General features: G+C 36.3%; 1 protein-coding gene across 1 annotated transcript in view; it reads right to left on the bottom strand.

The window, feature by feature from the left end:
* The window catches only part of tspan7b (tetraspanin 7b), a 112184-nt gene extending 97146 nt beyond the window's left edge, over positions 1-15038 (bottom strand). Inside the window, exon 1 of the mRNA XM_063049875.1 lies at positions 14879-15038. Coding sequence (XP_062905945.1) covers positions 14879-14959 — 81 coding nt within the window. The 5' untranslated portion in view covers positions 14960-15038. The remainder of the gene's footprint in view (positions 1-14878) is intronic.
* Between the last annotated feature and the right edge of the window lie 48 nt (positions 15039-15086).

A 15086-nucleotide genomic window follows, 5' to 3' on the forward strand; every position in this document is an offset into this window, starting at 1 on the left:
TAAAAGATGCTTAATGTACCTCAGGCAAATGAAACACTAACATACAACGTTTCTGTTGGGATGAGATTAACTGGTGTCCAGTTTTTATTTTCTTTCAAGCACAATTAATTTTCTCTTCAAATGTTCTATTCTGTTTTAGAGTGCTAAGAAATGAAGTCTAAAATGAAATAAACCTAAATGTTTATCAATCATTGAACTCAAAACATATTATTTTCAGAAGCCAACTAAACGTATAATCCAAATTCATATAGATCAATTTTGAGTTAATTATGATGATTCAGACTGATACAAAATTTAATAAAAACTACTTGTTACTTGTCAAATAATAGGACTGAATGATAAACATTTTATTCTATGAACATACGTTTCATTCTTTTTTGGTTGAGAATTTACTTACCAATAGTATCACTGCTATATAAAAATTCATTGCTGCTTAAGCACTCTATGCTGGAAAGATATACAGTACTCGGCTTCCAATGTTACTCATTCCAATGAGTATCAGAAGCAGAGTATACAGTATGGAATGAGTTTTGGAAGGATATTACAAAAACTATCAATACCATACTGTGCACGTTACACTACTAACCAGTTATGAACTTCTAAACTTTTTTTTATTCAGCACTTTAGACTGAACAGAATACCATGATTTTTTGTAATCAAGTGTGGTCATTTTGGTCAATATTAGTATTTGCACTAGACAGAAAGCAGTTGTTTTCCAACTGGGTGTGCAGTTTAAGCACACAAGGATACCAATCATTCTACTATGTCTATGGTGACTATTTACTCATCAGGAATTCATTCTGGTCTTCTGTTTATTTTCTAATACTCTTTACCTTCCTGGAGGAAAAGGGAAGCAAAATTAACCCGAACAGTACAAATGGATTAAATTTATAATACGCATTAAAAACAAGACTCAGCAGGTCAGGCAGCAAAAGTTGGAAAAAGAAAAGGAATTAATGTTTCTATTTGCATCTATGGTGCATGACTGCTGAGTGTTTCCAGCAATTTCTGGTTTTATTCCAGATTTACAAAATCTTAAGCTGTTTTTTAAGATTTCCACTGCTGAGAATAATGCACTCACTGATGTTGGGAAATTCTAATGGTTCAGCACTTGGCGCACTGAGTGCTCATATACGGCTCACATACTCTCTCTAGTTCTGGTTCGTGCACTCTGACACACTGGGGCCCTATTTCTTGCTCCTCCTTCAAGACATTGGGGCCCCGTCTCTTGCTCTCCCTTTAACGCACTGGGGTTCTGGTTGTTGCACTTCCGTAGTTCCATTCCAATGCTTCCTCTAGCACACTGGAGCTCCACTTCCCACGTTAACAGGAGCCCAGTTCCCATGTTCTTTTCAACTCTCCTGGTTCTGCTTCTCATGTTCCCTTTGAGAACATTGAGCCAACTCTCCTCCACCCTCTTTCAACTTTCTGGATTCAACGGATTTTTTTTGACATTTGCATGATACTTTAAAATAAAACATGACATAAAATGTGTTGGAGTACGATAGGAATAACATCCAATAGTCTAGGGAATCTGACAATCCAGGTCCAAAGTGCATCTGATTATTAGAGTTTTACTATAAATTTGAAGAACATTGGACAAAATTTTTAAAAAAACAATTTAACAGAATGTTTTGATGGAGGGTTCATCAAAGGATGGAAGAGCAGGGATCGAGTCAGAGAATATTTAAAAATTAAAAGGAAATGGATAGAGAACAAAGCCCATACTTGGATAATGAGAAGCAAAATGAGACAGTAAGAGTCAGAGTTTCATGTAAATAGTTCACTAGTAAACTTAGTTAACTCAAGAAAAGACAGTGGGAAGCCATAACTAAAGGCATTGCCTCTGAATGCACGAAGAATGAAATAATGGCACAAAACAAGACATATTTACAAGGTTAGAGAGATTAGGATTGAAATATTCCATGGTATTTGACACTTAGAAATGCAAGCAGGAAAGGGGCGATTGTGGTGGTGTGTGAAGAGTGCCCATGTCGGTTAACTCTGATAATAGTTAGCAATGACCTTGGACTAGAAGAACAGTGATCAGTAAGTGGAGGGACATCAGAAATAACAAGGGATGCCAGTACTGGTTGGAATACTAACAGGCTCCATAACAACTGAAACACAATTGGAATGAGAGAAGTAATAAATAAGTAAGAACAGCTAGTGCAGTTTTAGGGCAATAATCATAGAGTACTTCAGTCCTCAGATACTGTAGACTGGGAAAATTAAATTCACAAAGGTCATTTGCAGTTGAAGTTCACAGAATGCATTCAGGACTGTTTTGTAGAAAGATATCACCGCTTGATGAAGTGCCAGGCTACATCAGATCTTAACTTGACTAATGAAATGGGTTAAATTAGTAATCTCATAATGAAGGACACTTTAGTAATGTCAGAGAATAATTGTATTACAATATGATTAAATTTTGCATGCAGTTCAAGAGATACATGGTTCAACTAGGAAGAGTGTGAACTTAAATCAAGTCAATTACGTAGCAATAAGGATGCACTGGCTAAAGTACTAGAGAACTTGGATTAAAAATGGACAATCAAATTCATGTATTCGATGAAAAATCTGATTTCTTCGTGTATATACATTCCCTTAAGAAGTTAAAAACTACAAAATTTATCTGTCCTTGGCTGTTTACACCTAGTATTAGATTAAAGAGCCTTATAAAAGTCAATGTGAAGTATGTTTATTCTGAAAGGACAATAAATGTCAAAATAATTGATAATAGAAAATAATATGTTAAGTTAAGAGACACATTTTTCAATAGGTACACAAAAGGAATGTGAACAAGAAGGAAGAAGAAGGAAGAGAACATCAAAATTAAATATGGGCTATGATATTGAGAAGAGGAAGTACTGGAGAGACAAACAAATAAAACAAAACTTCAGGAGCAGATGTTCAGTACAGTATCTCAATGTTCTAAAATAACCAGCTACAGAGATAGAGGCATTACTGAATTTTCTAATATTCCCTTTCTCTGCAACAATTCCAGCAGATTGGAAGATAAATAGCCAAACAATACTCTTTAAAAGATAGGAGGAAAACATTATGAACTACAGACAACATAGCTTAATCTGTGTTATTAAAGGAATACTGCAATTCACCATCAAATTACTTTGAAAGCCATTTTCATGAATAGACAAAGCCAATATGTTTCTAAGAAGGAAGGACGGTATTTAACAAACCTAATGGAGTTCTTTTCAAGCTGTAATTAGAAGGGTAAATGGGGAAATGCAACATTTCCATTGACTCCTGGGAAGTTCTGTCCCATGGCCACAAAATGGAGAAGGAGTAATTGGACTGGTACTAAGAACCTCAAGACCATGAGCCAGGAGCACACAGAACCCACCACCTTACAAGCTACACACTCACCTGCCCACTGACTACCACCTGTCTCATGTGTAGAAAAGCACCGGTTCCCAAAAAGTCTTCATCAGCCACTCAAAACCCACAAAATCAAAGTGTAAGCACGCGATCCGTTATCCTGGGGTACTGCCAAGGAAGAGATGGCAGAGTCAGAATTTTCAAGGGCCAGATTCAAATTGTGTAGCCTAGTACATAAAGATTTATAGATCCTCAGCGCACCAGGCTGTGAGGATGTCGGATTAAGCTGTCCTTGGTAACATCCTGGCAGCCTAACATACTGTATTCAGGTTGGGTATAACTGTGAATCTGTTTCAAAGAAGCATGAACACTTCATCCTGCTTCCACAGTTTCGATTGTTGATCAGAAACTGATCTTGGAGCACTCTGAAGCGAAAAGCAAGACATCCTGACTCTTTACCATTTTGAACTCCTTCAAGACATCAAATGACTGGATTAGGAACAGATGTAGACCATGCTTTTAAGCTAAAGTGGACCTTTCTGTAGATCCAAGCACTGAACTTCACAGACTTGGATATTCTTCAACTTAAGAAGAAGCAAAACTTGTGAGAGCTGCTTCTGCATGAATGGCCTGCATTATGATAGCCCCATGCCTGCACAACTAAAAACCATGAGGGTGGCATTATAGAGGTTGCATGGTGCTGCACACCTGCGTAAGCATCAATAATGTGCTGAGCTGCTGAATTTCTGTATCTTCTATATTCCAGAGACGATGGTCCCCAAGTCATTTAAAATGGATACACCAGCAATAATTAAACAGGAGTAAATACTTTTTAATGAATGACACTGCAATACTGGCAGGTTAAAAAATATACATCACAGGCAAAATATTTCTCAATCTGGAATAAAGAAGGTACAAAGATCTCATTGGATCATCCTTTTTGCATTTCAGTTACACCATACAATACTGATAATCACTGAGACCCACTTCCCCAGTAGTCTTAAAAAGAAATGAATAACTTATAGGACTCAAAACATATTCTTATTCAACACCATATTAATTCACCTCCCTGCGTTCTGTACACCATTCTATTCCCCTTCCGATTATTGTGTTGACATGACTTACAATGCTTAGAGACCAAAACTGGCAGAGATCCTGTTGCCACTGGCAACAGGATCTAAAGAGATCTAGGACATACATCTAAAGAGATATCTAAATAGCATCTAAAGAGATGCTAGGACATACTCAATTTGAGCACAAGCTATTATTTAAATATGGATTTAGATAAGTGCCTGATGTATAGATAACTAAATATGACACAGCAAGTTTTAAATTGTTTTATAACTAATCTAAAGTATGTTACCAATTTGGGAATACATTTTCCTCCATTTTAAATAAGGATTTTTCTGTTTCTTTCCTCAAAATGGCCCACATATTAAAGAGTGGGCATGTGCAATTCCTAAGTTTCATCAGCAGGAAGAGCAAAATAAAACCAATTGATCACAATGCAGCTTTGATCATTACTTCAACACTTGCATTTAAATGATTAGCGGTAGTCCACTGTAATGCTAGGAAGCTGTGCCTTCATTTATAAGAAATGTAGTATTTTGTACAGTTAAATTACTTAATTGGAAAGCTTATTTTGTAGAGCACCTGACTACACATTGGAAGGTACAAAATTCAAACTTTATTTGTGACTTCTCAGCCCAAGCCTGATTGTTCACAGATCATTTCCTGGGGGACACAGCCAGCTTTATTATCTGAGGTTTGTGAGTAAACATCTACATTTCTGAACAAATCAGAGGGAAGGTGATTGAAGAAAAAGCTGAAGATGTTTGAGCTTTGAAACTATCCAGAAATACAATGCAGCAATGTGTCAATGGTGACATTAATTGATAGTGTTCTAATTTGTTCCGTATTTCATTTAAAAACATTATTTGTTACTCAGTTTGTCTCTTGTTTTTAGATACCTTTTTAACTATTTTAATGAAATTTTGCCTAATTGGGACAGCAGCTTCATTGGGTCAAAATGTGCAGGTCCCAATGTGTCTCAATTAACTGGAATTTAATGATCAATTTACACAGATCATTAAAGATGTAATAATCAGATACAGAAAAAAGTTAAAAGAGTAAAAAGAATTAAAATAAGGCAAAAATTGCACTAACAAAAATGCTGCATAAATGTATTAATTATTTTTAAGCACATTTTCATATGAGGTTAATGCTTTTAAAAATAGAGGCATAAGTTTTGTATCTTGCCCCATTTAAAAAATTCCACTGCGTGTTTGGCCATCACAAAGTGTGAAGTAGAATGGGCTTTCTTCCATAATCTCTTGCACCTACAAAGGCTGGATTTGCTTATTTCACTCTTTCTAATCATATTGTGCATTTATCATGCATAGACAGACACCACACAGATTTCCCTTTTTGAAAAAAAATTAATACTTGTATTGTTTTTACGGACTTAATCTATTAGTTTGCTGAGTGATTGTCACCAAAACAACTTGTCCATTGCCAGCATATTGAATTTTTGATTCAAATCGGCAAAATCTTTTCTAGAATATACTCATCATCACATAACTCTTGAATGGTCCCTTGTTGGTCTCTTATGACTTTACTGATGTACCTGGAATACTTTTAATTCTGTCTCCTATTTTCACAATGCTTACTTATGTCATGTACTTCCTTTGCCACACCAACCTCCTATTTCAGGATGTCAGATACTGTATGGTAAGTAGCATCAATACATGAACTCTATCATACTGATTAAAATGTCGCTCTCTGTGGCAACCATCATAATTTTGTGTTCTATTTCAACTATTTCTGCTCTTCCTGCAAGATATGGCTGAATCAAGCTTAATTATATCTGTCTTCCACACATTGGTAATCAGCAGAAGTGAAACCATTGCTGTAGTGTAACAAAACATTTGCGAATACAAAAAATGGCTCCTACATAAAAATGTAATAAAATATTTCATTACCAAACTCAAGCAACACTGTTTTAGAATTCTCATTGATCTCTCCCTCGCATCAACTGACTCCAGATGACAGGTTCTTTCCCTTCACAATTGCTTCCATTGTCTCATTAACTAGTTGCATTCAATTGCCTCTACCTTTAACGCAAGAATTTTTCATACCTTAGAGCTTTAGATTGCATTTCAGGTTGAAGACCTGTCACACTTTGTCAATGTTTCCAGCAGTTTCAGGTTTTTGTTCCTTGATTTCTTGTGGGCCAGAACTATTGTAATGATGCTTGCCTGCTTAAAACTTTTTTCTGATGACACTTTCAAATGAATCAGTTACTTTCTCTTCTGGGAGTTAAATTTTTCTGCAACCTTAATAAAATTTTTCTGAAACCCAATTTAAAAGCACGTTAAACTTTTCTACCTCATTTTAAGAGAGTAACATCCAAATAATTCCAATAAGCTTCAAACAATGGTTTCACTGGCCGGCAAGAATTATCTCCAACACTGGTCAAAAAACTCATATCAAGTTGACATATGATTGTAATTTTTACTGTTGCAGGAAATGTGCACATATGAATATGTACTGTAGATACAGGTGAAATTCATTCCTGCTGCCACTTCTCACCCTGTTCCATATCTAACTGCCTGCAAACACTCAGAACTGAAGAACATACACCAGGACCAGGCACTGGCAAAACCACATTTCTGCAAAGGTATAAAATTGTTACATTAGAAGGTACATGATCATTGAGTTAATTTTAAAGTTATTTCCTTTGGTTCATATATTTAAACTGAATATCAAGTTTTTGTCCCTGAATTTACATGTCAATCTGAGTGTACAAAAGAAATATTTGTCAACTGTCTGTTCACTATCATCACTGATAGTAATGTTTTCCCAGCATGTGAAAAAATGCATTTATTTATCTGTGAATATTGTTTCAGGCATGATTTTATAATGTAAGCAGTAATGACAAAGCCTTTCCTCTATTTTTATGCTAAATTACAAACTGCCAATGGTAAAACGGTGCCAACGCAATTTGCAGTAACAGCCTGTTAATCTCCCTTGAATAATCTGGTTGAAATTTGTGATGACTTTAGGTTTTGGAGCTTCAGAAATGCAAATATGGCTATTCAACAACTCTGTAACTATCTGTACTCTGCATATAACAGCGCGGAAGGAATAACAGCTTGCCAGAAATAGCACTGAAAAGAATAACTTGGTGACTCAGCAACTCTTACACTTTGAATTATCTATATTATCTGATGCTTATTCTATAGAAAACAAACTTCTGGCCCAGAACAGGTCAGTACATCAATATACAGAGTTCCCCTTTGCAAGGCATGTTTGTGAATCTTTACATTTTAAATAGCGGCTAGAATTACAAGCTGATAATGGTGCAAAACATCAAACTACCTCAACTGATTTGATATTCAGGGAGTAGCACTTTACACACATTTGCTGAACACAATAGCGTTCTATTTTTTTAAAAACGCAAGCACAAAGAAACCTGCAGATGCTGGAATTTCAAGCAACACACATAAAAATTGCTGGTGAATGCAGCAGGCCAGGCAGCAACTATAGGAAGAGGTACAGTCGATGTTTCGGGCCGAGACCCTTCAGGCTGTGCCTCTTCCTATAGATGCTGCCTGGCTTGCTGCGTTCACCAGCAATTTTTATTAGCATTCCAGTTTTGTTGAGTTGCAGCTTTTCAGCAAAATCTCACTTACTGTTTTCAATCCTTTGTGTACAACCCTGCTAATTAATGTTCTTTATTAAATAAACTGAGATAACTTAGATGCTATGTTCTATATAAAGCACAGCTTTACCGAATACCAGACACATATAATAATGTACTTTTTAAATGAATGCTTCAGTAGCGAAGACTGGATCATCTAGTTATCAATTAACACATTCCACCTTCGAGTTCTGTTAAATTCTTCTGAGCTAACAAAGGCCGCGGATCAAAATAGGACTTTCTGTGATTTGTATTTTCTGAATAAAGTTGTTTAATCCTCAAAAGAGTTGTATATTTGTGGTCTTATAAAACTAATTGTCAAAGTGCACTTGCAAAATACCAATAAACCTATCCAGCATGTGAAATTGTTTGGAAATACTAGCAACAGATTTTCAAGATCTAAACCAGATGTTGCAATTTTAACACCAACAAAACTGTCAGTACTGTTTGTTACTGCCATACAAAACACTTTCAGGATAAATGACATCATTTTACATGAGAGCAGAATACAGAATGAATAGTATTGTTATACTGCCAAGAAGAAGTTGTAGTTCACTCACCATTACATTTCCTTTTTCTCCATATGACTTCTTTACAACCCATTTCCCCTCTCTCTAGATTATGATCCATCCCTGATCAAAATGGTATAGATGCCCTGGCAGCTCTGTATTAGCAACACTGGTTCATGAGAAGGCTCTGAGAAAGCACAGCAACTCTACGAAACATCTACTAAACCCTAAAGTTGATGTTTCACCAACTAACATTAGCTAATTTACTGCAAGATGAACCTTGTATGATTTTTCAGACTTTGCTCTCCTGTCTGGTTGGCCTACAAGGTCATTGCCAGAGCTCACGGGGGAGCAATCGCTGATTAAAGAAATATGTGTCTCTGGAATAATCTGATTAAAAGAAATATTTAAAATGCTGATTCAAACAGCTCTGTTAAACTAAATGTGCCAAGTTAGCACATGGGTGGCTATTAACATCATCTTGCTTTCCATCTGAACGTGGCTGCAATCAAAGATTTGCTTGATTTATTAGCAGAAAAAATCTATTATATAAATAAATCCAAGACTCCTCATGGTTATTTTTGAATAATGCCCTTGATTATATTCCACCTTATAATGACATAAAGTAAATATACTCATTATACTGAAGAAAGTTAGTGATACACATACAGTATTGTATCTATGTGCCTTTTTAAAAATATCCCATGGATCTTAGCACCTCGAAATAATTTCCAATTGAATCTGTTCTTACATTATTGTGGTGATGCACACAAAAAAGACTTAATGGCTATACACTGCTTTGGAACATGGTAATGCCAAAAGGCAGACAAACTGAGTAGTGGGAGATTTCAGTAAAACATTCAAAATTCTAAAGGACACGACAGAGGGGAGAGATTATGGAGCAGTGTTCACATATTCAGAATAAGGCTGGCTATTTAGGAGAAATTTGTTTAATCAGGAAGAGTGAACCTTTGGGATTCTGTACCCTGAAAGGCTATGGAGATATTGACATTGTCTTTGAATAAACATAATTTAGGAGATTTCTGGTTATCAAGAATATCATGAGTTCTGAAAATACACCTGCTGACGCAGATCTGCCATGATCTTGTAGAATGGTAGAGCAAGCTTACAAAGTGCTAGATGGCTTACTCTTGTTTCTATTCCCTGTCTTCTCAAAAGGATCCAGTTCACTTATCTACCTAGTTAGCCGTTTGATATAAATGCCTCACTTATATAGTCCTCACCTTCTGTCTTTACAAACTGGATGAAAATTCTACTAGGTTTATGTGGCTTATTAAAATTCTCCCGAAAATGGCCAAAGCATTACAAGGAAGTTTAGATACAATTTACATCCAACCACAATCAAGTTTCAGCTATTTTTTGCATTGTTTTAAAAACATCAGAGCCAGGTCCTCCCTCAATTCTCATGTCTCGTTTATAGAGCTTTGAGAAGTATGTTCAAATATAGCTTTAACTGAGCTTAAAATACCTACAGATCACTTTTGCCAGGTTTTAAATGTTAAAATATTTATTATAAATTATTTTCACATTTTTTCAAAATATGATATAGCTTAGTACATTTCAGTTACTGAAATTCATTAGATGTTATTTTTCTGATAGAACCATTTTCAGTTGCATTATTCTGTTGCAAGTAAATATACCATTTAATTTAACAAGAAATTGCACAAATTTTGGGTAGACTTTAAATATGATTATACAATTGTCTGAGGGGAAATTTGAAAAAGAAAATCAATGTGGAGATCAAATTCATCTGCATACAGAATACCAATTACTTACAAAGCAGAAACTGTAATTACTAATGCCCAAAATTTGGTATATAGTGTTGGTTAAAAGCCAATGCCTCTACGACCTGCGTAATGGTGTAAATAAAATGAAGTTGGTTAAAGAGAATCTATTACATATTTATGAAGGGTAATGAATTATTAGCTAAATTATTGTTTTATAAGAGGTCTGTTAATTGTTAAAATATTAATATTGACATTTCACATTTCTTAAGATGGGATTCAAATGCTCTCCTTACTGAGATGTGTAATCTATTCAATGTCCTTTCTTGGAACTGGTAAGCACAACTGAATGTGGAATGGGCATTAAAATAAATAAACCAGAACAAAAAAAATGCTTCTCATCTCATCTGGTAATCCTTAATATATGATGAACCTTTATTATAACTAGAAAAGCAGTGGTGTAGTTTTTCCATTAACTTTCTCAGCTAGGAAACTAAATACACTCAGTGGCCACTTTATTAGGTACACCTGTACACCTGCTCATTGATGCAAACATCTAATAAATGTGGCAGTAACTCAATGTAAAAAACATGCAGACATGTTCAAAAGATTCAGTTATTGTTCAGACCTAACATCAGAATGGGGAAGAAATGTGATCTAAGTGACATTGTCTTGTGAAATGATTGTTGGTGCCAGATAGGGTAGTTTGAGCATCCCAGAAACTGCTGATCCCATGGGATTTTCATGCACAACAATCTCACGCGTTTACAGAGAATACTACAAAAAACAAAAAAAAACATTCAGTGGGCGGCAGTTCTGTGGGAGAAAGTGCCTTGTTAACGACAGCAGTCAGAGGAGAGTGGTCAGATTGGTTTAAGCTGATAGGAAGGCAACAGTAACACAAATAACCCCTCATTACAACAGTGGTGTGCAAAAGAGCATCTCTGAACATACGCTTTGGGCTATAGCAGCAGAAGACCACACCGGGTTCTATTCCTGTGGCCACTGAGTGTAGATCATCAAACATTCCCCATTCCAACCAGAAGGCAGCAGAATTACCCTCGCAGTGGTTCTAAGCAAACTCACCAGCTGATGTACTTGATAAACAAAACACCTCACAACAATCCAAATACATACAAGAATACGGCCATTCTTACATTTTATGGTCTTAATGAACATTAAAAAAATTCCAGAAAGTGTTTTTAATATTCTGGGTATCTAAAACAACCAGACAAACTGCATAAGAGATAGCCATCCTGTTATGCTACTAATCAGATTCCTAGACATTGCAAAGGATACAATGCATTCTAAAACAATGTCTTAGAAAAGCAGATTTAAAAAATTATAATTATAGTGTACTTACAAATATCATAGCAAACTGCACAAATATACCACCTTTCACTGAGCTGTAGCCGTACATTTTTTCCAGCACCAATATGTTGTCCAAAATGCAATCAAAGACAAATCATATTGCAATATATAACTTCATATAGTTCAGCTACACTGGTTAACTGTATTAATTATTTTACCTGTAGCAGCATATAAGCCCCTGAGACGAGTTTTCAATTTCATACCCACTCATTGACCACATCTTTCTACCCAAGTAATGGCAAACATTGTTGCACCTCCAGTGACTTGGGTTCAATCTCACCCCGTCAATGTGTGGTTTTCCATCAGGTGCTGCAATTTTCTCCCACGTATCAATGACGTGCTGGCAGATTAATGTATTAATGATTAATTAGTGTCGATAAATGGCAAAAGTATCAAAAAGGTGAGCTGATCAGTGTGTGAGAGAGAATAAATTGCAGAGCAAGCGGGGAATGGGGCTGAGAGATTTTGAGGCTAGGACATAACTATAGACCCAATGGGCTTAAAATCCTTCTTCTGTATTGTAAATTGTAACATTACCTGTCACCATAGCTGCTCTATTTCATTTGTTGCTGAAATCCTTTTGTATACTTTTTTTTAGGAATTAGGAGGAAAAGCAATATACCTGTATTTGCCTTTTGTTATTACTTTATCATTTCCTGCCAGAGTCATCTTAGGAACAGACTCTTGTATCTAGCATCACTTTATGTACATATAATCCATTAATGTATCTTATGTATTTATATTTATTGTGCTTTTTATTATTGTGTTCTTTATCTTAGTGAGTTATTTTATATGCTTCAGTGGATCCAGAGTAACAATTATTAGTTCTGCTTTATACTTGTGTACTGGAAATGACATCAAAGAATCTTGAATCTTTAGAAAGAGTTTAATTACAGGAATGAGGGAGACTTTTTGCAAGTGTATTAATCGTCCCTAGAGTACTGTAAATAGCTTTGGTCTGTATAACTAAGAAAGGATGGTTTACAGAGGGAGTGAAGTGAAGATTTACTTGACTGGTCCCATAAAAGGCAGGTTTACCACTGGTGGAGAGGTAGAGTAGACCGGAACTGTTTTCCTTAGTGTGTAGAAGAATGAGAGGAAATGTCATTGAAACTTATAAAATTCTTAAAATTCGTAAAGGACTCATCAGGCTCAGATGTAGGAAGGATGTTTTCTCAAAAGGATGAGTCCATGACTAGGGAAAACAATTTCACAATAAGGGGTCGAATTAAGATGAGGATATTCCCCCCCCCCCCCCCACTAATAGGATAAAGAGATTAGAGAGCAGTGAACCTTTGAAATTCTCTAGCCGGAAAGGCTGTGGAAGCCCAGTTGTGTTCAAACTGCAGACTTCTGGGCATTGAGGGAATCATGGGATATGGTGATAAAGTAGAAAAATGGTGCTGAGGTCGAATATCAGTCACGATCCTGATGAATGGCAGAGCAGACACTAAAGGTCAGGAGGCTTTATTCCTCCTGCTATTTCTAAACGTTCTCATGTGCTTATGTTATCGATTTCCTGGCCTCCTGTCTTGCATCCACCCACAGATCTATCATTGATATTTAAATTTGTCATGTCCCTTTTAACCATTGCTTCTCTGTGTGCTTACTTATCTTAATCCTGTAAAATTCTTGTCTTTGTTTTTAAATCCCTCCATGAACTCCCTCTTCCCTATGTTGTAGCTCCTACAAGCCTGGATTTCCAAACACCTTCATTCTGCGTAGTACTGATTCTTCACCATTCCACTAATGTCGTCAATGCTTTGTTTGCCAAGGCTCAGGTTTCTGGAATTCTCTCACTTCATCACTCACCCCCCACATTCCAAGAATGTGGCTTGGTTTCAGATTTTGTCTGATATTGATCATGTGACTATATATAAAATATAAAATATAAATGCAATGGTAAAGAATTGAAGATCTGCAAGGGTGCCAGTACCATTCCTTGTGCAAAAAAAGCACAACTCTCCCACCAGTATACCGTACCTTATGAATGTGCATATGTTACCTCTGATTACCAGCTACTGTATCTTGCAGAATAAACAGAAATACCACACAATGCTGTAAACCTTCCAGATGCATTTTCATTTCTCTGTCATAAAGACTCAGCAAAACAACCAGACAAACCAAAAAGCAGGATATGATGAGATTAAGTGTAATTGCCATATTGCAAATACTATTATTTACATAGCTGAAATTAACATGTGTATTAGCAATGTAGCTACCAACTACCCACAATAACATTTAAAAATCCTCAAACATTACAGGTTTTAAATAGAACCATCATATTTCATATCCAGCATTAATTAGTTACTTATTATTCCAATGCTCTGCTCCGGACCTAAAACTAAACAGATACATTTATTTAACTCTAAATCCTTCTAAATCAAATCATGGCAAAAATCCACCCACTGGAGAAAATGTTGAATCAGTAATAACTGGTGTAATTCGGCGCCGACCTTCAAGTTATTCCATCTTTCCAAAAGCCTATCTGAGAAATCTATCATGCAGGTGGATTTACTGCAGTCGAATGGCATGACAGCAAATAACGTCGACTGAATTACTTCAAAGCGTTTGCTTAAAAATATCCAACAATGCGACTGTTGTGCGTCTCTGATGTGTCATTTCAAGATAGACGAATTGTGTAATTAAATGCATCAACCAGGGCATTCTAATTGTATCTAAGAAGAAAAAAATAAATACAATGGGAAAATGAAGCAAGTTGCCTAGCTTGCTCTCGCTACCGAAGAATCCTAACGGATATGATGCTCTACCAGTGAAAAGACTAACTCGCAAAATTAACATGACTAAATATAAATGATCAGATTACTCAGTCGGGAAACTGAGCAAACAAACTTGCAGGATAGGGTAGATTGATGGTGAGGCAGGTTCAGTATCAGACTGAGGATCTTTCATGTTTGCTGCAGTAGGTTTCGCGCATCACACAGCAACCAGTACGCCGAGGTTAAAGACATCTTGAAAGATCACCATTTGCCTTTCGATCTTAACACTGCACGGATTTTTTTCTGTAAAAATTATCGGTTGTCAAATACATCCTAAATCTCGACAAGTAAATAAGCGATTCGATCCGTTTTGCAATCTCAAGCTTTTTTTTTGTGTACCAAGTGCACGTCGCAAAGCAAAATGCAATTCTCATTACTTTAGTCCACCTTACATGTTTGGGATCTTTAGAAAAAAAGGAAATAAATCCTCACCCAGAAAACGAAGCTGTAGATGATAAGGAGTGTTTTAAGACACGTTATCACCGGTTTAGTCTCCATTCGCCGCGATGCCATAATAACCTATACGTTGACGCACCAGTGCCTCTCGTCTACCTCCCCTCCCAGCGCCGGGAGACTGCAGCACTCAAGCCATTCGGCGGCGGCGCTGCATCACGGGGCCAATCACTAACCCCCATTACGT

This window comes from Mobula hypostoma, chromosome 6 (genome assembly GCF_963921235.1).
Source record: "Mobula hypostoma chromosome 6, sMobHyp1.1, whole genome shotgun sequence".
NCBI lineage: Eukaryota > Metazoa > Chordata > Chondrichthyes > Myliobatiformes > Myliobatidae > Mobula > Mobula hypostoma.